Source organism: Bombyx mori, chromosome 10 (assembly GCF_030269925.1).
Source record: "Bombyx mori chromosome 10, ASM3026992v2".
Lineage (NCBI taxonomy): Eukaryota > Metazoa > Arthropoda > Insecta > Lepidoptera > Bombycidae > Bombyx > Bombyx mori.
Window position 1 is genome coordinate 14,554,652 of NC_085116.1, and position 26,732 is coordinate 14,581,383.

The window sequence follows — 26,732 nt, forward strand, 5'->3', positions numbered from 1 at the left end:
TTTTCGATCCATACATAGTATTTTGTTATTTTCTTTCATGGCAAAAAAAAGTTGAAACCGTTAGGTACGTTTAGTAATAGATAAAAGACAATAGAGTGAAATAGAAATTACCCAGCTGAAATAAATTGCATTAGGAACAGATAAAAATTGCTACTTTTAAAACGACGTGTATTAACGACGGAGCCAATTCACAGATGGAGACTCTATCGTTCTGAAATGTCACGCAGTATTGGGAATAATCATAGACCTATATAGTAGGGACACGACATATTGTTCAATACGTACAATTGCTTATATAAATAGCACCCATTTTGAAGGCACATACATAAACATATATCTATCTCGTTCTTACTCAGCACTTTAACTCGCAGGAAAACAATATAACAGTATTTCAGTGCGTACATAAAATGAAACATGAATATACGTAAATATCTCCGTCTCCGTCTAATGAGGCCGAAAATCCGCCATGTTTAGCGCGCCAAATGTCATTGTCACGTCAGTTCGGCCGTCTGTTTTGGGTTGTACATTATTTATTGACTATGATATCGATTTAATATGATTGATTATATAAAATTTCATAATTGATCATGCTTAAAACATACAAAAATAATAATTAAAACGTATTTTATAGGATCTCAAGAAAGTCGATGTCCTAAAACTATTATCTATATGTATTTAAATTCATTATGGAGCCCTCATCCGAAAAATCCATTTTTCGGTCGGAATCTATTGATCATGACACTAATCATAAATACCACTTTAAAATATGTCATCAAAACATATTTAGACATTCTGTTTAGATATTTCGGGAAAAAGGCTACCGACAAAATCTCTTCGGAACTATTTAAATAAAATAGTTTTATTCCGCAGTGAGTAAAACACTATTGTAAATTTGTTAAATATTTAATAATTAAGTGATTTTAGAGAGGAAGTCACAAGGAATGACGTTTGTAATTAATGAATAAATGTTCTGTAGGTGTTTTTTTTTCACGCGGTCCCTTGATAAGTTTAAAATTTGAATCACTCTCAAGCGAAAGTGATTCAAATGGTGCGGCGCACCTTCCTTGGGGTGCGCTGCGGTAGTATGTTACGGACTTTAGAGTCAGCAAAACAATTAAAATAGATTGTAATAGTCTAAGAAAAACACGTACTCAAAATACGATAACATTTAGCATGCTAGAAATGGGCAGATGGCACTGTACTACGCCATATCTTTATGTTTTGCGGCAAACGACAACTTTATAAAATCAGTGTAGCAAATTTTAAAAATCGTCATATCGTTTACTTGGCAAATTTGAAGCACAAACTCGTCTTAGATTTCACATAATATCTAAATCACATCATCTTTGCACATAACAATATACTTACTTCCTATTAAAGTATAAATTCTACAAATACATTCACTCAACAATATTTAAAATAAAATGAGCCAAGAACGTTTATCGATAAAACCTACTAACATTAAAATCTTCTGGGCAGCACTAAAACCGCCATGTTTTGTGGCCAGATGACGTCACAGTGGCACGAATTTTTTGTTGACGTTTCATTTCCATAGGTTTCCTACTTCAGTGGGAATAATACACTGAAGTAGGAAACCTATGGAAATGAAACGTCAACAAAAAATTCGTGCACTGAAGTAGGAAACTTATGGAAATGAAACGTCAACCAAAAATTCGTGCCACTGTGACGTCATCTGGCCAGAAAACATGGCGGTTTTAGTGCTGTACAAAAGATTTCAATGTTATCAGGTTTTATCGATAAACGTTCTTGGCTCATTTTATTTTAAATATTGTTGAGTATTATTTATTTGTAGAATTTATACTTTAATGGGAAGTAAGTAGGTATATTGTTATGTGCAAATATGATATGATTTAGATGGGTGAAATCTAAGACAAGTTCGTCCTTCGAATTTGCCAAGTAAATGATATGATGATTTTTAAAAGTTGCTACACTGATTTTATAAAGTTGTTGTTTGTCGCAAAACTTATAGATATGACGTAGTTCAAAGCCATCTACCCATTTCTAGCATGCTAAATGTTATCGTATTTTGAGTACGTGTTTTTCTTAGACTATTACAATCTATTTTAATTGTTTTGCTGACCTAAAGTCCGTAACACACTACCGCAGCGCACCCCAAGGAAGGTGCGCCGCACCATTTGAATCAGTTTCACTTGAGACTGATTCAAATTTTAAACTTATCAAGAGACCGCGTGATAAAAAAATACACCTACAGAACATTTATTCATTATTAAAAACTTAATTCCTTGTGACTTCCTCTCTAAAATCACTTAATTATTAAATATTTAACGAATTTACAATAGTGTTTTACTCACTGCGGAATAAAACTATTTTATTTAAATAGTTCCGAAGAGATTTTGTCGGTAGCCTTTTTCCCGAAATTATCTAAACAGAATGTCTAAATATGTTTTGATGACATATTTTAAAGAGGTATTTATGATTAGTGTCATGATCAATAGATTGTGACCGAAAAATGGTGTCCGATTTTTCGGATGAGGGCTCCATAATGAATTTATATATATATAGATAATAGTTTTGGGGCATCGACTTTCTTGAGATCCTATAAAATATGTTTTAATTATTATTTTTGTATGTTTTAAGAATGATAAAATAAGAAATTTTATTTAAGCAATCATATTAAATCGATATCAAAGTCAATAAATAATGTACAACCCAAAACAGACGGCCGAACTGACGTGACAATGACATTTGGCGCGCTAAACATGGCGGATTTTCGGCCTCATTAGACGGAGACGGAGACATTTACGTATATTCATGTTTCATTTTATGTACGCACTGAAATACTGTTATATTGTTTTCCTGCAAGTTAAAGTGCTGAGTAAGAACGAGATAGATATATGTTTATGTGCGTGCCTTCAAAATGAGTGCTATTTATATAAGCAATTGTACGTATAGAACAATATGTCGTGTCCCTACTATATAGGTCTATGAATTCGTGCCACTGTGACGTCATCTGGCCACAAAACATGGCGGTTTTAGTGCTGCCCAGAAGATTTTAATGTTAGTAAGTTTTATCGATAAACGTTCTTGGCTTATTTTATTTTAAATATTGTTGAGTATGAATGTATTTGTAGAATTTATACTTTAATAGGAATTAAGTATATTGTTATGTGCAAAGATGATGTGATTTAGATATTATGTGAAATATTACTTGAGAGTGATTCAAATTTTAAACATAACAAGGGACCGCCTGATAAAAAAAACACCTACAGAACATTTATTCGTTAATGAAATTACAAACGTCATTCCTTGTGACTTCCTCTCTAAAATCACTTAATTAATAAATATTTAACGAATTTATTTATTTAAGGATTACCGACAGGGTTTACAGTAAGACATAAAATAACATTGACATGTATAGAGCAATTGATAACTGCAACTCTAATTATAGGCAATCACAGCATGCATTACATTAATAGATTAATAGAGATTTAACAATACTATTAATAATAATAAAAAATTAAAAACAAAAGAAAGACAACAAGGGCAGTAATACCCGAGTACTCAGACCGAGGCTGAGGCTGAGGTTCAACAACAACTTTTTATAATTTTGTTCTTAAATATTGGAAATGTAGTGAGTAAAACACTGCTCACTGCGGAATAAAACTATTTTATTTAAATAGTTCCGAAGAGATTTTGTCGGTAGCCTTTTTCCCGAAATATCTAAACAGAATGTATAAATATGTTTTGATGACATATTTTAAAGAGATATTTGTGATTAGTGTCATGATGAATAGATTCCGACCGAAAAATGGTGTCCGATATTTCGGATTCAAATATATTATTAAGTGTATAATTTATGTTTCGGATGAGGGCTCCATAATGAATTTAAATATATATAGATAATAGTTTTGGGGCATCGACCTTCTTGAGATCCTATAAAATATATTTTAATTATTATTTTTGTATGTTTTAAGCATGATAAAATTAGAAATTTTATATAAGCAATCATATTAAATCGATATCAAAGTCAATAAATAATGTACAACCCAAAACAGACGGCCGAACTGACGTGACAATGACATTTGGCGCGCTAAGCATGGCGGATTTTCGGCCTCATTAGACGGAGACGGAGACATTTACGTATATTCATGTTTCATTTTATGTACGCACTGAAATACTGTTATCTTGTTTTCCTGCAAGTTAAAGTGCTGAATAAGAACGAGATAGATATATGTTTATGTGTGTGCCTTCAAAATGGGTGCTATTTATATAAGCAATTGTACGTATAGAACAATATGTCGTGTCCCTACTATATAGGTCTATGGAATAATAGGACTGACTGTGTATTATCTATGTCCATGTCCCGCACTATCAGTGCTGCCACCTTGGTGGTTTTCCCACCAGAACTGGTGATTTTTTGAGGCGCTTAGTGGTATTTTTTCATTTTATAGCGCATTTATTATTTTTAGTGGTTTTTGGCGGTTTTTTAATAAGGAATCTAGCAACATACTTTTGATAGGGAAATCTCCTGATATCCCGAAATTTCATGTTAATGTTTTCAGCTTAGGTACTCTATAACCGGGGAATTCCTAGGCGAGGTCGTTTGTTAATGAATGTTTTGTTTTTACTTTGTCCCATTCTAATGCGGGTATCGAAAGAGTATTTAGTGTAATGAACATTGTAAAAAGTAAACTGCGGAACAGGATGGCTGGTCCACTTTTAAAAACTATTATTTTTATAAAAAATAGGCTTAAAGCTATTGATGCAAAGTGTTTTAACTATGAATTACCAAGCGATGTCATAGCACCTAATAACAGTCTAAACACAAAATAATCTTACAAAACCACAAGACTACAGCTATCAACACCTTTGGCGTTGACGGTAGCATCTACGAGTAAGAATGATGATGAAGTTGTAGAAGATTTTTACTAGAATTTTTTTAGACTAGAATTTTAATTTACACACATTTTCTCTTGATTTTTACTCTTCTAATTCTTATTCTTCTCTTATTTTACTCTTCTGATTAAAAAATAAACATATTAATTTGGTTTTATTTTACTGCCAATAGAATATTAGGAGCCAGTTTTACAGTTTCCAGATGAGTTCCCGTAGTCTATAGCTAACGAATCGTTCATTCAAAACTGTAATTTAACCAATCGTAGATATCTCTTATTACGGAGCTGGTGAAACTGGCACTAAACATAATCGACTTAGGATTTCTTTAGTCTGATTCAAGTTCAAAAACTTAGCGGAAGTTGGTGGTTTTTTTTTTATTAGCAAAATTTCCGAAATCTGGCGATATTTTTCTCTTGACCTAGCGAATTAAAAAAATCTAAGGTGGCAACACTGCCCACTATAGAGAAACCTGTTAGGCTATAAGGTCTTGTAACCATTGGCCGTAAAAAAATTAAAAAAAAATTTAGATAAACCTGCCTGAGAAATAGTGAGAAACTGTAGCTCGGTGTGCTTTGTTGGCGCTGGTGTGAATCATTTTATTCCGTAGTAATACAATTTGGCGGTGAGTAAATTTACTAAATTTTAGCAAAAAAAATATCAAAGTACTTTCAATTTGTTAGCTCATTAATATAATCGACAAACACGGGTGCAGTTTTTTTATTGCGTGTCACTAAGTTTTTGCGCTCGAATCAACAACGCAAAATCGATGTTTGTTGTTTACCTTGCCAATTTTTTTTCTTATTGCGGCGAAAGGGAATTCTATCTTTGTTATTATTTCAGGTAATATTTAATTGAATAACAATGGCCCTCGAAGGTGGAATGTCCTGTGTAAAGTACCTCATGTTTTGCTTCAATCTCCTGTTTGCCGTAAGTACCTAATTGACAATTTTTCGCATGAATTTACGAATAAACCACAGTATGTATACGTACATACTATGTTTTAAAACTTTCCAGACTGGAAGTGATTCATTCTGACGATTGCACCATTAGTAATACCTTCACTTTGTGATCTTTCCATTAATATTGATTCAATTGAATTAAGTAATTTCCTTAATTAGGAAAAGACGACTTTTAGCGTCTATTAAATAAAAAAATAACATTTTTTTTCGGATTTCGCGAAACGTAGTCGCATAATTAAATTAACTTTTACGGTTTAACTTAGCGTTTAATATTTTATTACTGACGTTTTCGAATATTTTCAAGTTTTCATGGTCACATACTACTAAGTACATTTGAAAGAAACTTATTTTTGAAGTGAAACTTCCTTATCGGCGTTGGAAAAAAATTTACCGTCACATTTTTCGGTTACGCGTCACTTTTTTCCGTTACGCGCCATCTGTTTTGTATTCATGTCTATGATAATAAAATCCTTTTGTTTAAACTTTATCTAATTTAACTTTTTTGTATTCATGTCTATGATAATAAAATCCTTTTGTTTAAACTTTATCTAATTTAACTTTATTTAACCAATTTCTAGAAAGTTGCATGTAGATCATTTTTCGAAAAATAAGGCCATAAACAAGTTTCACTTCTTACGTGTGTACACTAGTACACGCACACATTTTTTTTTTTAGAAAATAAATGGTAGCACAATATTCAAATTTGAGTAAGAAAAATGTAGAGTATGCTAAAAAATGTAACAATCGCATCATTAAACCGTAAAAGTATTTTTATTGCAAAAAAAACATACTGTAGCTTAAAAAAAATTAAATGTGTGATTTGAATTATTTCCAAAAACAATATCTACTGTTTTTAATCCTTTTTTTGCTTGTTAGTCAAGGCTTAATATTAGAAAGGACTAGACAGATATTTTCATTGGCAAGTAGAGAGTTTCTCTAATAATAAGAAACAGATTTTGATCCTGGAAAGTTTTATGGAGGCATTTTTGTTATTGCCGTAGTAGGCAGATGAGTGTACGGCTCACCCGATAGTGAGTCATTAGGGTCGCCCATGGACTTCAGCAATGCCAGGGGCAGAGCCAAGCTGCTGCCTACTGTGCCTACATTTATAACATTAATCTACATACAAGTAAAATACTAGAAAGTGTTTAATTTGAACATAAAATGTGAATGGAGGAGAAGTAATGAAATTGTAGTAATATCATTTTAATTATGATTATCAAAATCATAAAAAAAAATGTTTTATTTTCAGTTTTGTGAATAGTTTTCATACAGATCTATAAAAAAATAAGTCAAATCTTTTCAATAATAGCTAACACCAACTTAAATCTATAGATATTATTTTGTAATTACTCCAAAAAAGCTGACATGTGACTTATCAAGTTTTAGTTTACAGACACATTGAAAATACAAATTTAAAACCAAAATCATCACAATAATATTAAACTCTGCACTAAAAAGAGTTTTATAGTTTATTTCGTACTTGCATTTAAAACACCTTATTACATAACATTCTTATTTTAATGTAATAATTTTTAAATGAGACCTCTAAACACTTAAAGATAAAACAAAAAATTAAGGCCACAACTTTACATAAATTTCATAAAAAAGATAACCATCACTGAGTTTAAGTAATTATATGCATAATACATTTGCATTGCAAATGCAATTGCAATCACACTGGTATGGATTCATTTCAAAACTCTCATTTCAACATCAAAAGATTTGCTGCAGAAAAAATCAGAGGTAACAGAAGACTGGTATATTGGTTAAGAACTACCCATATTTAGGTAAATAGAGTTGAATAATTTTAGATATTTACACCTTACCACCACAGAACTGTGGTAGCTGTGACCTGCAGCAGTGACCATGCAGCAGTTTTTGAAAATGGTATTCTTTTTATCGGAAGGCTAAACCCTTTTGGTTTAGGAACTTAATAATTTTTTTTAATATATATTTAATACAGTGTTGATATTGTGATTCCATAATACGAGTAATATATTCCTTCAGTAAAAGCATAGACATTAAGCCTATTTCTGCATCGAAACAATCTAGTGTTCAGGTGTTAAGAATGGGATAGTTCTCATGCAGTACAATTGAGACTTTAACCCAGTGTTCATTATCACCTTTTTATTGTATATATGGGCTCGGATAACTCATTATCTAATTAATAAGAAATCAACTAAAAGCCAACCTCAAGCCTGCTCCGGTTTAACGTATCTGAATGTATTCACTTTGAATATTTTTGTTACAGATTACGGGATTGATCATCCTGATAGTTGGCATCAGGGCTGAAATAAACTCGTATCCTTACATGAACTTCACCGATGAGAACTTCTACAAGTTCGCTCCGATCGTTCTCATCATTGTCGGCATTATTGTTTTCATTGTCGCGTTCTTCGGCTGCTGTGGCGCTGTCAAAGAGAACCACTGCATGATAATAACGGTGAGTTTTTATATAATACAAACCCTTCTAGAATTGGTCGTCTCAATAGACGTGGCGAACATAGAACAGCCTTTTGCTCATAGTCCGCCAGCAAGCTCCAACCTCAACAACTTGCAGAGTAATAGAGAGTACCTAATACCCTTTTTGTTCATATTTGGAAGAAATTGCTCACATCCAAAAAAACATACATCATATACTAAATGATCCAAATTTCTTGAACATCAATGCGTGTAGGTGAGGCAGCCGTTGTAACTATACTGAGACCGTCCAAGTTAAAACGGCTGCCCCACCCTTCAAACCAAAACGCATTACTGTTGTAATGCGTTTTCTAAAATCATGTTTAGTTACGTCCAGACGAAGCAATGTATGGGATTGCCATCTTGATGTTTTAGAGTGAACGGTGTCTGGTACAAACCATGTACGTATATAAAGTAAACAAGCTCATTATAGTTTCTCCAAAGATTACAGTAGAGGTCAATAAGAATGAACTGCGTGTATGTACATTGATATGCGAACCGCACGTTTGCTTATTATGAAAAGTAATTGAATAATTGAATATGCAATTTCGAAAAGGGCACATCTCTGAAAATGTAAAATGTTCAGGAAATGAAAAAAAACTATTAACTTTTGAGAAATATTTTAGTGTTAATTAGCAATTGAAAATTAATGGAATTATTATAAAATGGGTGTAGGTAAGCCTCAATACTACATGTATATGAAAAAACGTATTTGACAAAATATGCGACATATGCCCTTTTCGAAATTTCATATTAAATTCCACTCTCAGCCGAAAACTTACAGATTACAGTAGTAGATGCTAAATTATTTTCTTCCAAGGTCTTTAAGTAAATCAAAAGTCGATGTGTGTATGTTCCCTATAAACTTCGGAACAGCCGAAGTACCAATAGAAAAAAATCGATAAATCGTCTCGAGTTTGTTAGCGTTCACTGGACAGTGAGCTCTATCTAAGGGTGAGAGAGCTCAGGCTTACTTTGTATTCATTGATTACCGAAGCCCACAAACAACAACGTCAATGCCGTAATCCATACTGAAGATAGACGTCAAAAGCAATTGTATAAAAACTATTCACTCTTCAAACACCCTCCCTACGAATGGTTCGCGGCCTAAACAACATTACGACAATACCAAAACCTTTAGAAAGCGAATCTAGACCGATTCCCATTCACGAAACGGACGGAGACTAATAAAGCAGAAAGGATATGACCATTAAAACCGAGATCGTGTCAAAGGCCATCAGGTTGACTTCATCACGACAATTGGATGCACGATCACTCGAGTGGTCATTTGGTCGGTGTTAATTTTGCGTTTGTCTTAAACAGCCTATACTGTGTTAGGTTTTAGCGTGCACTTGATTTACGCATGTACGCTTGATTCTTAAAAACAATGATAATAATGATATCGTTGGCATAAAACTGCCTACAATCATTCCGACTTTTACACCAACTTTATCTGACCTCTCGCCGGTTGTAAATGATTACCCGAGGACATATACGTAACGACGTAAATTCGAATATTAGACAGAAGACTCAATTTTTAATACGCTTTTATTAGCTTCATACATATATTAGTATGTAACGGAATCTTTGAACATGATTTTGACCCCCTTCAAAACGTCGGATTAACACGAAATTTGGCATACTTATTAACACGTTAACAGTCCCTATACAAGCGTTCCGAAACACGCCATATGTCCAAGTGTGATTATATATTTTTTGGCCATTATTCGATGTCCACTTATCGACTGATGCATTAAAAGTAACAAAATATGGTCGTTGACCCGGATATACCCGTGTACACCGGGCGGTACACGGACTTATGAATTAAATTACCGTGTACCCTTAACGTTTACCCCAGACTCATGAGTGGTTCCAGTAGACGTATGTATGGTTAGTTTATTACCATATCGATGGTTCACTTCCGCGGCAGACTAGTTTTCCGCCAATACATACCCTCGAACACATAAATATAACATGAAGATCTATAAGCTATGGTCTGCAGAAGGTTACACTTGGGGATACCAAATTTACAATGGTCAAAGTGTGCAAGTATTTGGTTTGGATACCGGAAGTATAGTAGTAACATTGGCAGAAGGTTTACTTGATGAAGGTCGCTGCATGATAACTGACAACTACTACACGAGCGACCCTTTGACAGAATTTATGTTTTCTCGCAATACAGACAGACCTCTGTGGCACAGTCAATAAAAAGAGAAGAGGTTTACCGAAAGAGAGAAGGCGAAAAAAGCTGAGCATTCTAGCAGCACGTGAAACCATGAAACCATTGTAAAAAAACTTTTATAGCACGAACTTGCACACCAACCCAGTGAAATACGGTTTTTCAGTACGCAAAGAACAACGCAATCACATGCAAGGTCATCAAGACCATTATAATTATCAGGACCATCAGGATTACCAGGGCCATCATCAGGAAGACCGTTTTCTTCTAGTTCAAGAAAGCCGCTGAAAAACACACATTTTTTGGAGTTTTTGGGCAAGAAAGAATCTTGATTCATCCGAAGACGATGCGTGAGATGCTGCCAAAACCTCCTTGATGAAGGTCGACTTGCTCCATATGCAGGGGCCAAAGCCAAAAGGGTATCAACGCAATGTAAAATTTGCAAAACAGCATATTGTGTTGTTTGTTTTTCTAAGCTTTTAGTTCACCAATAAAAAATTGTATCTTTTTTTCTAAGTTTTTTTATGACGTGTTTCTATACCAAGAATTTAAAAAAAAAATGACATGTTTTCGACTTTTTCCATTTATTAGATCCTTGGCCACAAGTCCACAAAGAAAACACTAACTAATTTGACAAGTCCGTGGATCTAGGCCCCGTAGAGAAACACATCGGCTCGTGTACCTCATAGAGTACACGAACTCGGCGGAACCGCTCACCGTGTACCACATACGTAACACCGGACTGTTAACGTGTTAAGGACCGATGACAATTCAATATTTTAAAAGGTATGATCCGTTATCCTTACTATGATAATAAGGATTAGCGATTTTTTTGTTTTTTCTGAGACCCAGAGTGTCTGCGTCAAGACCAAGAAGGGAAACTACCAGGCGCGCCGATCACCTATTTCTCGGATAGGTTACCGACTGATTCAGATGAAATTTTTGAAAAATTGAACAAAAACATAAATTGTAATTCAACAAAAAAATAATATTAGTTAAGAAAAAAAAAAGCTTATCTATTTTTATTTTAATTAAAGTAATGGTAGTTCTATCCTTTAAATGAGAACGCATGTTTACTTCGTTCGCAGAAATAGGCAAAAAAAAAAACGATACTTATCTGCGAAAATTCCCAATACGCCCCTAATAAAGCGAGTCATTGATTTATTTAAAATTTTATTAACAGATTTATTGCCTAGCAAAAGCTTAATATAAGGCAACCTGTGCTATTATGGGCGGCTATCTTAAAAATATATAGGCTTTTACCCGTCCACCCTGGTCGAAAGGAAATGTTTTCCTATGCCGTTACTAATTAGAACGCTAAGTTTTTGAATAGTGTTCAATGAGGGAGGAATAAAAATACTACAATCTCATAAATAAACGTGGTTTCAAATTCGGTCGAAAAAGACAATGCACCATATATGCTATTGCGATTTAACCTTGTCGCGACAATCACTTCAACCGTAACTTTTTTTTACCGAACAACATTGAAGTAAATTAACGCGTATTCAAATATCATTGTTTGAATCGTGATAAGGAAAGCCGTTGAAGTGTAAACGAAATTAAGATGCAATGTCCGCGTTCATTCGACACATTAATGTCAGTGGGTGGACCGTGTGGCGAGATGATGAAACAATGACGTCAGAAAGACGTTTAGTAGATATTCGGGATGACGTCAGTGTTCATTGAATTATTTACAGGGGATTTATTCAGTACTTGTGCATTACCTGTTGTCGCTTGAAAATCCACTTTTACATTAAACCATGTAAGGGAACGTACCCATATTACGTGACCCGTTTAGGGGGGGGGGGAGCGGAATCTTTAAAATACTACGGTCAGTCACAGGAGCGGGGGGGTGGCTCAGGTTTTTGTCACGTAGTCGATTTTAGTGAGAGAAATCTCGTATTTTTTTCGACCTATATTCGAATATAGCGCGCAGTGTTTAGCGCTTTGTAAACTCACACTACATAATTCACTAGTAATTTAAGTGTGCATGCAGTCTTATGCAATAAAGACGAGTATGAACCAATTTTTTTTTTTAATTTTTGCCTGTGAAATGATTAAAAATCATAATTATGAATTACTACGTGAAAACTAAAGGGGGAGAGGGGGGGGTCTTGGCATATACTACGAGTGATCACCGAGGGGAGGGAGAGGTCGAAAAAACATATAAAATAGGTCACGTAGTATGGGTACGTTCCCTAACCTAGTTATTCAGGAAATTAACAACTCGATCAGTTGAATAGTATACGCGATTTTAAATATTTTATTTCTTTTATTGCTTATGTTAATGTTTAGATGGTTGGACGAGCTCACGGAACGAACGAACACGTGGTGTTGAATGGTTACCGGAGCCCATAGACATCTACAAAGTAAAACTGAAACGCACTATGCTTCATGGCCGAAATAGACAGACTGATTGTACCTACCCGTGCGGACTCACAAGAGGTCCTAACACCAGTAATTACGCAAATTATAATTTTGCGGGTTTGATTTTTATTACACGATGTTATTCCTTCACCGTGGAAGTTAATCGTGAACATTTGTTAAGTACGTATTTAATTAGAAAAATTGGTACCCGCTGGCGGGATTCGAACACCGGTGCATCGCTACATACGAATGTACCGGACGTCTTATCCTCTAGGCCACGACGACTTTTTTGAAGTCTAGTATGAAAGCAGCAGCTCCCGTAGTGCACCCGTGGCGAATATGCATCATGCGTCGTTCTAATTCAGATCGCCAACTATGAGTAACTCACAAGCACTGTTTATTTTTGAATCAAATTAAGTAGTGTTAGTAATTAGCGCAGATACATACCTAGTACAATTATGATAAATTTTACGCCACGAATCCATCGGGAGTTCTGTGAGGCGTGTGTTGTGTTAGAGATCAGTCGTATCTAATATCACGTTAAAATCTGGTTGGCAATATTTATGAAACCGGTATAATGTACATATATTCATCTCATTACGAAGTGGTGAATATAAAAATATTGCAAATTTACCCCACGAGGTCTCAATGTAACATTTAGACGTGGTTAAGCTCAAGGCCTTTTGTTTGCTCGCAATAATTTAACATTGCGAAAAGTCATCACTACATCAGTGGAAAAAACCAACTAATGATCACGTGTTTCGAGCCAATAGATAAAATTTTATAATTTATTTTTATGCTTTAGCGAGCATCAAATAATAAATGTACCTCTAGATCAGTACAAAGCTAAAGGGGAAAAAAACGATTTGCTATAAGGAGCCTTTTTGAAATACAACACACACATAATTTGCAATATGATGTTTCAATCAGAGCTTACGGTAACGATGGCTTGAACTAGAAAAAACGGGTCTTCGTGATCAAGGACTGACCGAAATTCTATTCGTGCTGTTGCCATGTGGAGTACAAATTCAAGCCCACGTGCTTACGTCACTCACATAGTCTCTATATAATTAATTAAAAATACAAATTTTGTATTATATTAATTAATTAAATAAACCCTGGGAATTTTATTGTACTAAATTACGCCCTGACCAAGGAATGAGTTTTTTGTAGTCAATAAATAGATTTAGAGGGTTTTGTTTTATTTGTCGAATATACTATCACATTGATTAATATAAAATTTTAAATTTTGTTTTACCTATATCTATAAAAAACTCGGTGAAGTAAGTCTCGTGTTTTATACTATGCATACCACCTCTCTATTGTTAGATAAACACGCTTTCAACAGCTTTGTCCCACATATTTGGCTGTGCTATTTGTGATATTCTTAATTCATTCCGTATTCATGCTTTCTAAACTTGTCAGCGTCAAGTGGATACTAATCAAAAGCGCTGATAATAATATGATATTAATACTTGAAGCTAAAAGTTTGTACCCCTTTTTACGAAAATTGCGCGGACGGAGGAGTATGAAATTTCCCACACTTATAGAGAATATAGAGGAGTGCAGATTTTTTTATTTTTTATTGAAATGAACAAACTAAACAAATCTCTGTAAAATGATAAACGATGAAACAAGTTGAGAATGATTATTTTTTAATAAAAACAGAAAATTAAGAAAACAGAAAGAAATGGGTAATATGAATACAAACGTCAAAAGTGAAGTATATAAAAACTACATTAGTTATCAAAATAGCAAAGAGGTTCACAACATCCTCCCCCTCGTGCAGAAAAGCACAAACTGGTTATGCAAACCAAGGTCAGTCAAGGCCTTAGGTGGAGAGCCTAACCAGCTTTCGTACGGGTCGGCGTAGCATTCCCCCTGCTGTTGCAACGTCCACTACCCTTATCACGCCATCTTTCCCAGGGTACACTTTCGCAACACGTCCTCGTGGCCATATTCCGCGGGGCAAGTTAAAGTCAGCAATAATTACTACGTCACCCTCTTGAAAAGCTGTTGAACTGCGGTTGCCTCTTGACTGCTCACGTGGTTGTAGGGTCGGGAGAACCTCGCGCATCCAACGCGACCAAAAATGATCCGCTAGCCTCAATGCTTTCCTCCATTCGGAACGGCTGACCAAATCGTGATCGTTCAAGGCAGTAGGTAAGGTCTGCACGGACGAAGAACCGATTAAGAAATGAAATGGTGTGAGTGTTGTCGGGTCGTCAGGATCTGTAGATACATGAGTTAATGGACGTGAATTGACAATGGCTTCTGCCTCGGCTAGTAAGACGCTCAAGGTTTCTTCTTTTGGAGCTCGTTCGGTTAATGTTGCGTTCAGAGCTACCTTTACTGATCGCACCAAGCGCTCCCAACATCCTCCGAAATTAGGTGCCGCAGGTGGGATGAACTTCCAGAGTATTCCTTGAGTGCTTGTGAAATCTTCGACATTTTCTCCGTAGAAACCTCTGAGAATGCGATTGGCACCAACAAAGCAGGTTCCGTTGTCCGAGAAAATAATGTTTGGACAGCCCCGTCTTGCAATGAATCTTCTAATAGCCATGATAGCAGAGTCAGTCGATAGACTATGTACCATTTCTAGGTGAAGGGCTCTGACAGTTAAACAGGTGAAAAGGGCCACATAACGTTTTTCATGCCTGCGCCCGATAGTCACGCTTACGGGGCCGAAGTAGTCCAGACCCGTAAAAGTAAAGGGCCGTCGATGGTGAGCTAATCTTTCAGGTGGCAGATCTCCTGTTTTCGGGTTCACCGGCAAGGATTTTCTAATTCTGCAGAGTGGACACTCTTTTGCTACTGTTCTCACTGTGTTCCTCAGCCTTAACAACCAGAATTTTTGTCTTAATTCGTTCACGACTAGTTCATAATTTGCGTGACCCGCTTTTCGATGATAAAATTGTACCAATAAACGTACAATTGGGTGACGACCGTCAAGAAGGATGGGGAAGCGTGTGTCAGGGTCAATGCCTTCTGCGGCTTTAATTCTTCCGGCTAACCGCAGCAACTTGTCCTCTCCCAAAGCGGGTGACAGTTTTCTGAGACGACTGTTCGGAGGAATAGGCTTCGAGTTCAGGATATGAAGAAATTCTATGGAAAAGCTCTCGACCTGTGTTCGTTGCATAATTTGGCTTTCAGCGGCCTTTATTAAATCCGCACTAAGAGGTGGTAGAGTAGTGGACGTTGAAGGATGGCGGGCACAAACTATTTCGCCTTTCAATTTAGAATTTCTAATGGAAGCCAAAATTACACCAAACTTTGCCGCAGCTTGAAGTACCCGGGCTGTGGCACGTAATAAGCGCTGCCAATTACTAAAATTAGCAAAAATGGCTGTGACCGGAGTCGGTAACTCTTCGACAAAGGAAGTTAGTCCGACCAACTCATAACTATTGGTCTTAAGTTCATCGGTGTTTGGTGAGGCAAACCTTGGCTCTGTAGGCCAGTCCTCAACGGATTTAAAAAGAAAAGATGGACCGCGAAACCATCTGTGGGACATGTCGAGGTTAATTGATCTCGTTCTGGTAGCGTCATCGGCAACATTCAATTCCGTTGGTACCCATCGCCAGTCTCTGACGCAAGAGTTTTCAATAATTTCGCCTAAACGATGGGCAACAAAAGGCTTAAAAGAGCGCGCGTCATTACGTAACCACTGAAGGACTGTCATAGAATCGGTCCAAAAGAAAGTATGTGCCGGTTGTTTTCTATGACTGTCCTTAATGGTGACCGCGAGACGAGAAGCTATTAAAGCGGCCTGGAGCTCTAAACGTGGGATAGAGATAGGTTTCAAGGGTGTAACTCTTGCCTTACTAGAGATGAGAGAAAGCTCGATGCTGCCGTCTGAGTATAAAAGGCGCCAATAAGCGACACATGCGTACGCGAGCTCACTTGCATCAGCAAAAACGTGTAACTCCCTCTGAGTTGGTTCAGAGTTTTTAGAGTTAGAATACCAACGCGGAATTTCCAAAGAAGTTACTTTTGACAACTCCTGAAACCAATCAGACCATCTTAATGCTTCCGTGGGTTGGAACTCGGTGTCCCAGTCGACATTAGACCTCCACGTGTGTTGAAATAAAATTCGACCCTTAACAACTATTGGAGCTAATAAGCCTAACGGGTCGTACACACGCATGAGGTGACAAAGAACTTTGCGTTTTGTGAGAGGGTTTGGAAATGTTTCACCTAAGCCTGAGCGGAACCCTAAATTATCTGTTATGGGATTCCACAATACTCCCAACGCTCTAATATTGTTTGCAGAGCAGCTGCCAAGGTTGATTTCCAACGACGGTTGAGTGGCCCTAAGATCAGCAGGAATAAATTTTAGCGCTGATGGATCGTTGGAAATCCAGCCCCGCATCTCGAAGTAGGCATCATTGTGAACGGCAACAATATCTGCCGCCAGTTGTGCTGCCTCTTGAATGTCATCGAGAGAGTCAATATAATCGTCCATATAATGATTGTACAAAATAGCATGAGCTGCTTTAGGAAATAAACTTTCGTGCTCACGAGCGTTTTTATTTTTAATAAATTGCGCTATAAATGGACTGCAGCACGCACCGAAAATGATGGCTGTCATCCTAAACTCCTTTATAGGTTGGTCTCTGCTTGACCTCCAGAGAAACCGGAGGGCGTCCCTATCTTGCTCTCTGATCCTTACCTGAGGGAACATTTCCCGGATATCAGCAGTGAGAGCAATACGGCCCTCGCGAAACCGAAGTAAAATACCTAACAAGGACTGAAGCAGGTCTGGACCAGGTAGCAACAAAGAGTTTAGGCTGACGCCCGCATTCGTGGCTGCGGCGTCGTGAACTACACGAAGCTTACGTTTCTGAGGGTGATACACGCCAAAATGGGGTAAATAGAGCCTCATAAAAGAAGATTGTTTTTCTTTAATGTGGTTGGCGTAGTATGACTCGGGAGCACATTCTTCTGCATAGCCTTTAGCGATCATGTTTGAAATGAACACGTTATATGCTTTTGCAAAGTCAGCATCTTTAGCCATGCGTCTTTCTAGACTTAAAAATCGTGACATGGCTTGAGGGTAGCTGTCGGGAATGCGTTGTATATCGTCACGCCACGGCAAACCCACCTCAAATCGACCAGAAGTGGGGAGACGTCTAGCAGTTTTTTCTAAAATCTCGACTGCACGTTTATCTGACTTAGAATGTAGAGTTTCTTTTTTAGAAATACCTAACGAATCAATTTTGTATTGTTCCCTAATAAAAGAGTCTAATTTCTCCTCATCGGAAGGTTCGATACACACACCGTGATTAACAAACTCCACTGATTTAGTTTTACTGGACGCGATTCCATAAAGCACCCAGCCTAAGGCAGTTAAACAGGCAACGGGTTCATTCTTACCACCACACCGTACCTCGCTGCTGATTGACAAATGCCAATGCTCTGCACCAATTAAAACTGTTGGTGTAGCATCTTCATAAGTTACGTTGCAAGGTAAATTCGCTAAATGTGCGAAAGAAGCAATAGTTTCCTGCCTAATCGTTTGAGGACGCAGAGACAAAGATTCCATAGCTCTCGCATTTTTCACTAAAAATGTGTCTCGTGTGTGCCTACCCTTAATGTGAAAATCTACATACGATATCGTAGCGTTTCTACTGAGACCGCCTATACCATTAACCGTTATTTTCTGGTGAGGCCCTGTCGCACCGATTTGAGTAGCAATACTTGAGTCAATGAGCGTAGCAGTGCTACCGTCATCGAGAAGTGCGTAAACATTGCAACTTCCTGAGGGACCAGAGACAGTAACGGGTAAGATTTTCAGAAATACACGTGGGCACAGAGTTAAGATGGAGCTGGGTTCTTGAACACCTGTAGAAGTGGTAGAAACTATTACCTTTTCGACAGATGCAGGTTCGTGGTGCTTAGTCGTATGATCATTTTCGGTGGATTGCGTGTCGAACATAGTATTGACAGAAGAGGCAGGTTCTTTACCATGCATTAACGGGTGATGACGTATTAGACACCCATCAACACCACAAGGGTTAACTTTACATGTTTTCCACTGATGTGAACTACGCCTAAGACATCTATAACACGCTTTTACCTCACGCAGCCAGACCCACCTTTCATCAACAGATAAGGCTTTGAACTCAGAACATGACTTAATATTGTGATCTTTTTTGCAAAACGCGCATTCAAGCTTTTGTGTAGACGCCGCCTTAGAATTTTGTTTAGAGTGTGTAACTATGTGAATATTTTCCCGTTTATACGGTTTGTTTAGATGAGTATTTTGTGGTGAATGTTGGATCGAGCAAGATTCCGGTGATAAACCGAACCGAATAAGTTGATCTAACTCGCGCCTCAAAAAATCGGACATAATTTCTAATTTAGGACGCCCTGTAGTATCTTGCATAGCAAAGTCCGTCCATCTTACTTTAGTAACCGGGTTTAATTTTCCTAAGACGGCGTGAAATAGTTCTGGAGAATGCAAGTACTCAATTTGATTCAGTATTTTAAAAGAAGATATAGAATTACGTACCTTATTCGTTATCGTAATTAACTCTTTCAAGTCATTTCCCAAACGTGGTAGATTTTTAAGAGCGGAGACTTCCTTAAATACTATAATTTCCGGGCGAGCGAAGTTCTCCTCCAGAGCTCTTATAATATCGTTCGGGTTGTCTGTAGCCAGCAACAGTGACGCGACTGCATCTCGGGCCGCGCCGCGAAGTGCATTTTGTAACCGACTAATATTTTCAATATTTGAAAAATTGTTTTTGGTTAAATCAAAAATACGTTTAAAATGTAGCCATGTTAAGGCGTCTCCGTCGAAAGGAAACAATTCGATCTTATGTTTATGACGGTGCGAAGTAGCAAGCGCCTTGGCCGCAGCTGCAGTGTCAGCAACAGCCTGAAGCAGACTACTCTGATCAACCTCCGTGGAAATGAGCGGTCGCGTAAGTACGGCCGCCTCGGACGCTTTAGTGACGTTTAAAACTTGTTTCTGATGAACAAAACGGTTAACAGGGGATGCAGTTGACCCAGTGGCCGGCAGAGGTGCCTGGTGGCCGGGAGGCGGAACCAATACTTGCTCTCGCCCTACTGCGGGGATGCCTCTATTAACTGTATTTTCGCCAACGCAAACTGGCTGTCCTAAACTTTGTACCCATCTTTCTGTTCTTTCTACGCTTACCCTGGCAGAACCACTGCGACTGCTGTGACTTGCCGCGGCTTCCGCGTCGAGAGCGGCAAGTTCGGCCTTCAGTTCGCCCTCCTCTACCTGCTGACGGAGTGCTGCCAGTCGACTTTCACGTTGCCTCTCACGTTCAGCCAGCTCCTGCTCGTGCTCAAGACGTCGGCGCAGGGCGAGGGCCTCTACGGCGGCCTTTTGAGCCTTAATTGTGGATGACGAGCGTGATGATTTTGACTTAGACGTCTCACTCGGAGCAATGCTGTCTACATGTTGGGAAGTACTAGGTTGTATAATATTAACTTGCACACCAGAACTAGTCGCAGGGTTTGTCGGCATGATTTTACTTTTACTGCGGGTGATCATTAAGCGAGAAATAAAAATGAAATAAAGCAGTGAAAATGAAAACAAATACTACGAAATGAACGAATAACTAAAGCTACGTAATGAAAAATAGGTACGCTGGAAAATTACTGGTGAAGGACCAAAATGAAATGAACAAACTAACCAACTCTCTGTAAAATGATAAACGATGAAACAAGTTGAGAATTATTATTTTTTAATAAAAAACAGAAAATTAAGAAAACAGAAAGAAATGGGTAATATGAATACAAACGTCAAAAGTGAAGTATATAAAAACTACATTAGTTATCAAAATAGCAAAGAGGTTCACAACATTTATTATGCATAAAAAGTACTTTAAATCAATAAAAAAACCATTACACACACTACCACGTCACACACACGCAAGCATACTATTTGTTTATTGTCAAACTTTTCTTATTGCTTATAGTCTGTGGTCAAATTGAGAATAGAATAAATATTGTTTGTTTTTAACATCATTTGTCTAAAGTGTAGTCTTGGCGAAATCTGTGATTAAAGAATTATAATAGTCTTTGACAATAGAACTATAATATTCTACAAACTTATAATTTCAATTAATTATTATCGAATTTCGACTACCGGTTTACCACTACTAATATGAAGAAGTCTACGGTGTAACTTGTCCCTAAAATTCCAACGGAGTTTTTTTTTTACACGAAGCGGTAGATCTCAGTTAAATGCCATTCAAACGAAGAACGGATATGACAGATTATAATTTTAATTAAGCGTCGACCGGTGTAATTCCATGTTTCCTCTCCGTGATTACTCCAATTCGAAACGTCAACCTTAATACTGACTGATGCATATCACACACGTTCGTGTATTTTTTCGCGGGCAATACCAAATCGTATGATAATTGTACGCTTTAAATATATAAAAATAGATAAAACCCTGGTGATTCAGACGTTGATAATATTTAATATATCCATTTATAGGTCAAACACATATAAAAGACAAGATAAAAAAAGTATAATGTAAATAAGTTTATCTTGTGAGTAATATAACATTATAAGTTTGTTTACCTCTACGGGCCGTGGGATGTTTTAAAAACATTTCTTCTTAATTAAAAATTTCTCGGAATTTTCTATATATAATCAGCGGCCAAGATTCGCTGTGTGTTCGAGAAATACTACATTAAATACATTGAAACTCTTCGAATGATTCAGATGGTTCATGTGTTTGTCGTGGTGAATGAGTTATGTAATATTGTTACGCTTAAATATTATAAATGAAAGTTATTTTAAAAGGGCTACTCTGTAGTAGACAAATTAATCTGTAATATCGTCTAACTAAGATCTTGTTTTGATTGTTATTGAAACGATACAATATTGTTTAGTCTAGAATCGCCTTTATCAAAGGACAGCATGTAAAATGGTAAACAGTATCAACAGATAAAAACATTCAGTGTGCTTAGTGCGAGTTTTTTAACGTTCTCGATAACGTAAAAGTTAGCTCATATTAAATTTGTATGTAATAGGATCGTTTGCGTACGTTTGCCGCTAGGGGCGCTGTTCCAACTGCATACAAAATTGGCCTAACTTTTACGCTATCGAGAACCTTAAGTAACTCGCACTAAGCAAACAGAACGTAACTAACGGTTTGTCCTGTAGCTGTGAGAATTATTTATATTGAGTGAATTAAAATGAGACAAACAGAACACGAATAATGAGCCAGCCCTGACGGCGACGTGTGTTTGGGCACACACGGGTGCCGCGTGATTTGCGAGCGATGCGTAATGATTTTATTTTTGTTATAATGTTGTTCACGCGCACACACACACATTCACACTTAAACATCAAAATAACGTAAAAACAACACGTTTCTCGTTAAAACTATCTGCACCAACTGTTGCATGAATTCGTTTTGTTGACCTCTTTATCCTTTCGGTGACAATCGTCTGTAAAGAGTTTTATTATCGTGTGAACACGAATAGGTTTTCGTCTTTGCAACTCCCATAGTTTGGCTTCGATGGCGCCTCAAATAAAGTTTATTTAAGTATTATTTTTCTAAAAACCCTTAAACTCTATCAGTGAAGCCACTGCAGCTATGTTTACCCGAAATTTTTAATTATATATATTCTCAGTCGACATCAATCGTTTTATTAATTTTTTTAATTATAATAGCATAATGATGTGGAACTTCAAACAGCGATATGCTGGGGAACGCCCAGCTGAACTCAAACGATAAAATAAATATACATCTCGATTGAAACAATTCGATACATTGTACAATAGATGTATAGGTTTACATTACGTACATTGAATAGCGTAAAATATATGGAACTTTGTTCAATTGGCTTATTCGATGACATTGAGAGATCGTGAGCTTTGCAAAAAAACTGTGATGTCATTATCATCAGACTAAAATTAGGCGGCATCTAATCGAAAAGTAGAGACCCGATTTATGCATACAACAGACCTAGTGATATGGGATTTATGAACCTAAAAATCATAGATGTGAGCAATAATCATCAGTAAAAACGTACTATAAGATACATTTTAGGTTATGCTTGATTATGATTGTCGTAGTTGGTCTTGGTGGTCTTTGTTTTTTGTTTTGCGTGTGGTACCAACAGTTGGGCGCAATAATACCACCAGTAAATGCCGGTGGGCCATTGCATTATTATACGCTGGTATAATACTCAGAAAATTTAACGGCTCCGTCCGGTCCGTTAAAGAATTGACCCTTAGCCACAATTTTTTTATTGCTTAGATGGGTGGACGAGCTCACAGCCCACTTGGTCTTAAATTGTTGTTGGAGTCCATAGAAATCTACAACGTAAATGCGCCACCCACCTTGAGATATAAGTTCTAAGGTCTCAGTATAGTTACAACGGCTGCCCCACCCTTCAAACCGAAACGCATTACTGCTTCATGACAGAAATAGGCGGGATGGTGGTACCTACCAGTGCGGACTCTCAAGAGGTTCTACCACCGATTTTGCGACATCCGCGAAACTAGATACGGTGGTACCCACATAGCCCAGATTAAGTACTAGGTAAATTATCATTTTAATAGTATTAGTGTAGCGTCCACTAATGCATTCGGCAGTCGACTTTAAAGCAAACATTGGTAACAGCAATTCGCTTTTAGCTCTCAGCGTGAAGCCTAAGAGTATAATGCATAGTACTTACCCGATTAGAGCATTACGCTTTTAGTGACGACGACACTAGCTTCGATTTCTGTTGTGTATATTTTTATAGTAACATGCAAAAATATATTATGAACTAGCGACCCGCCCTCGCTTCGCTTTGGAAACATTAAATTAGACGAGAAATTATACGCCGCGGGGCAAAGCTAGTCTAAAAAAAATAGCCTAAGTTACTCCTTATATCATCAGCTACCTATCAGTGAAAGTCTCGTCAAAATCGGTCCAGCCGTTCCAGAGATTAGCCGGAAGAAACAGACAGACAGACAAAAATTGTAAAAAATGTTATTTTGGTGTATGTACCGTATATATATTCATATGCGTATAGTAAAAAGCGGTTATTTCAATATTACAAACAGACACTCCAATTTTATGTATAGATTAACCTAGACTCGGGTCTCTAAAATGGGGGGAATAGCGTCCATTTTGTAAATCGGAGCGAAGTGATTCATCGCACCCGCCGCTTGGGAGTTCAATGTTGACAAATAAAGTAAATTTGAACAGAAAAATATAATAATAATATTTGTTTACAACATTATCGTATTGATTCAATTAAGATTCCTTTGAACTAGTTTAGATTTGGTCTGTTATTTATGTCCTTTTGCCTATTTCGTTTAAAAAATGGCTTATTCATTAATGAAACCAGAATACACAAATACTTCTCGGTTGATATACCTATATTAGATCAAATATATCTTTGATAGATACACCCATTTTGTACAAATTACTACGCATATCTCACTATCGGCCGAGTTAGTCTGATGAAATGGGGTTGGAATGTGGAAACGAAAAGACTGCATGAACATAGTAGATATATACCTACCTAAATAAACAAAAATTGTTAATGTTTTTCTCTGTACGCTAAATGAGTAATTAATTGTTATTGTAATTTTTGTGGCCAAGCCATTGAGGAAAATGAGTGATTGATTGAAAAGGAAATGTTTTATGTTTTTTCATTACAAAGTCAACCATGATGACCTAATTCGAAAATTAAATCTATACTAATATATTATAAATCTACAGTGGTTTTCACGGATGTTCCGTTATAACTACTGAACCATGCATCCGATTGACTTGAAACTTGGTATCCGTGTAGAAAATACATGTACTTTTATATAAGTGTTGGACTCCCTAATAATAATGACAATAAATAATAATGTTAATTTTAAATGCCCAGCAAAGCGGGCGAGTACGGCTAGTTCTTTAATAAGATAGCAGAAAATAATGTACTATTTAAAAATCGACCTTCAATATTTTACAAACATGTTACGGAGTCTCTTAGAAACTAAACGCAGGCTAATGGTTATGTACACATTACATTGCTGCTTCGTCGGCTTATCTTCCTTTCAATAATACATCTTTTTAGTGGTCAGTAAGCTTATCACACCACTAGAGTTCGATTCCTGATCGAAACATCTAATGTATATTAAAGCTATTTCATATTCGGAGTCTGGAGGCACTGTGTTCTTGAATCCTTTTCCGGTACTTAAGAAAAAACTTAGCTTGGATAAGTTAAGTTTATTTTCTATTATAACATACATCCTGAAAGTCCGTGGACATATGTCTCCCATTAGAGGTCATCCATAAATTACGTCACACGTTGTTGGGGGGGGGGCGTATCACCGAAACGTGACATAGTGTGACAAGGGGCATGGGGGTCAATAGTTTTGTGACGTCACGTGTTAAAATTTAAAATATTAAAACGCGAAGCTTAGATGTGAATAAAAAACTAAAAAAATCTACGAACTTGAACCATAGTTTTTAATAATTTAGCATTCTCGCTATGAGATTATCTCTTATGCAACGTATACTTACAAGCATAAATTGGAAAAATCTGTGACATCACATCAGGAGGGGGGGGGGTTATAAAAATGTGACAAGGATGAGGGAGGGGTTCAAATGTCCTAAAATTCGTGTGACGTAATTTATGGTTGGCCCCTTATCGACCGAATAATCTATAGAATTCCTATGAGCTATGTTTCCAATAAGGAATTTCTGGACACAATAACATACCAACATCTAACGCTATTTGTTATTGCTTAGTTTTCAGTATTCCTCTTGATCATATTCGTGGCTGAACTGGCTGTGGGCATCGCTGGTTACATGAAGCATACGGACTTGGAAGATTCGGTTATGCGCAACCTGAACGCTTCCATTACTCAATATCCGGTAGACAAGAACGTCCAGAAGACTATTGATATCATACAAACAGACGTAAGTATCTATTTTCAGATCATCATCATTCTTTCCTATTACCCTCTGCTGGGGTGTAGGGCTCGAATCAAATTTTTCCATTTATATCGGTCTTGGGCAGTCTGTTCTAGCTCCTCCCACGTCATGCCCAAGACCCCTAGCTCCTGCTCCACTGAGCGACGCCAAGTTGTTCTGGGGCGGCCTCTCTTCCTTTTGCCAGACATAGGATTTTCAGATAGGAATACAAATTTTCCAAACTACGGTTGTACTTTTAACATAACCAGTGGTCCCGCAGAAGTCGAAATTCGACTTTAATCAATTGAAATTTTATGTTTAAACATTATGGTTCTATTGTCAAATACTGTTGTACTTATATAATACTCGTATAATCACAGATTTCGTCAAAACTACACTATACATAAATAATAATAAAGACAAACAATATTCATCTATTCTCAATTTGACCATAGACTTTAAACACTAACAAAAGTTTGACAATTGACAATAAACAAAGAGTATATTATGTATATATACGTGTTGTGTCAAATACATGGTAGTGTGTGTAATGTTTTCTTTGTTGATTTAATGTATCTTTTATGCATTTTTTTAAAAAAAAAATAGCATTGTGCACTTCTTCTCTATATTCTCTATAAGTGTGGAAAATTTCATACTCTTCCGTCCGCGCAATTTTCGTAAAAAGGGATACAAAGTTTTTGCTTCACGTATTAATATATAGATATCCATATAGGTATCTATTCCCGCATAGATCAACTGCTCATACTATTTCAGCAGATAAATTGTCTTTAGACATGTTTCAAATCCTCGCATATCGTAATAACTGTCTCGAAGTGTCAATAAGTTGTTTGACCACGATTACATTATTATTTCTCATATTGTTGACATCAGATGTAAGGGTCGGTGTATACTAACTCACCTCTTATGTTTTTATTGTTGCATTATCTGTGATATTATTATACTAGCTATGCACACGTCCAACGTGAAC

At 36.8% G+C, this 26,732-nt stretch overlaps 1 protein-coding gene across 1 annotated transcript in view; it reads left to right on the forward strand.

The window, feature by feature from the left end:
* Positions 1–26,732, forward strand: part of LOC693101 (tetraspanin D107) — a gene marked incomplete in the record, with an annotated part of 52,871 nt that overhangs the window by 23,608 nt on the left and 2,531 nt on the right. The window contains 4 exon segments of the mRNA NM_001046854.1: positions 5,435–5,500; positions 5,719–5,805; positions 8,092–8,283; positions 25,580–25,750. Coding sequence (NP_001040319.1) covers positions 5,740–5,805; positions 8,092–8,283; positions 25,580–25,750 — 429 coding nt within the window.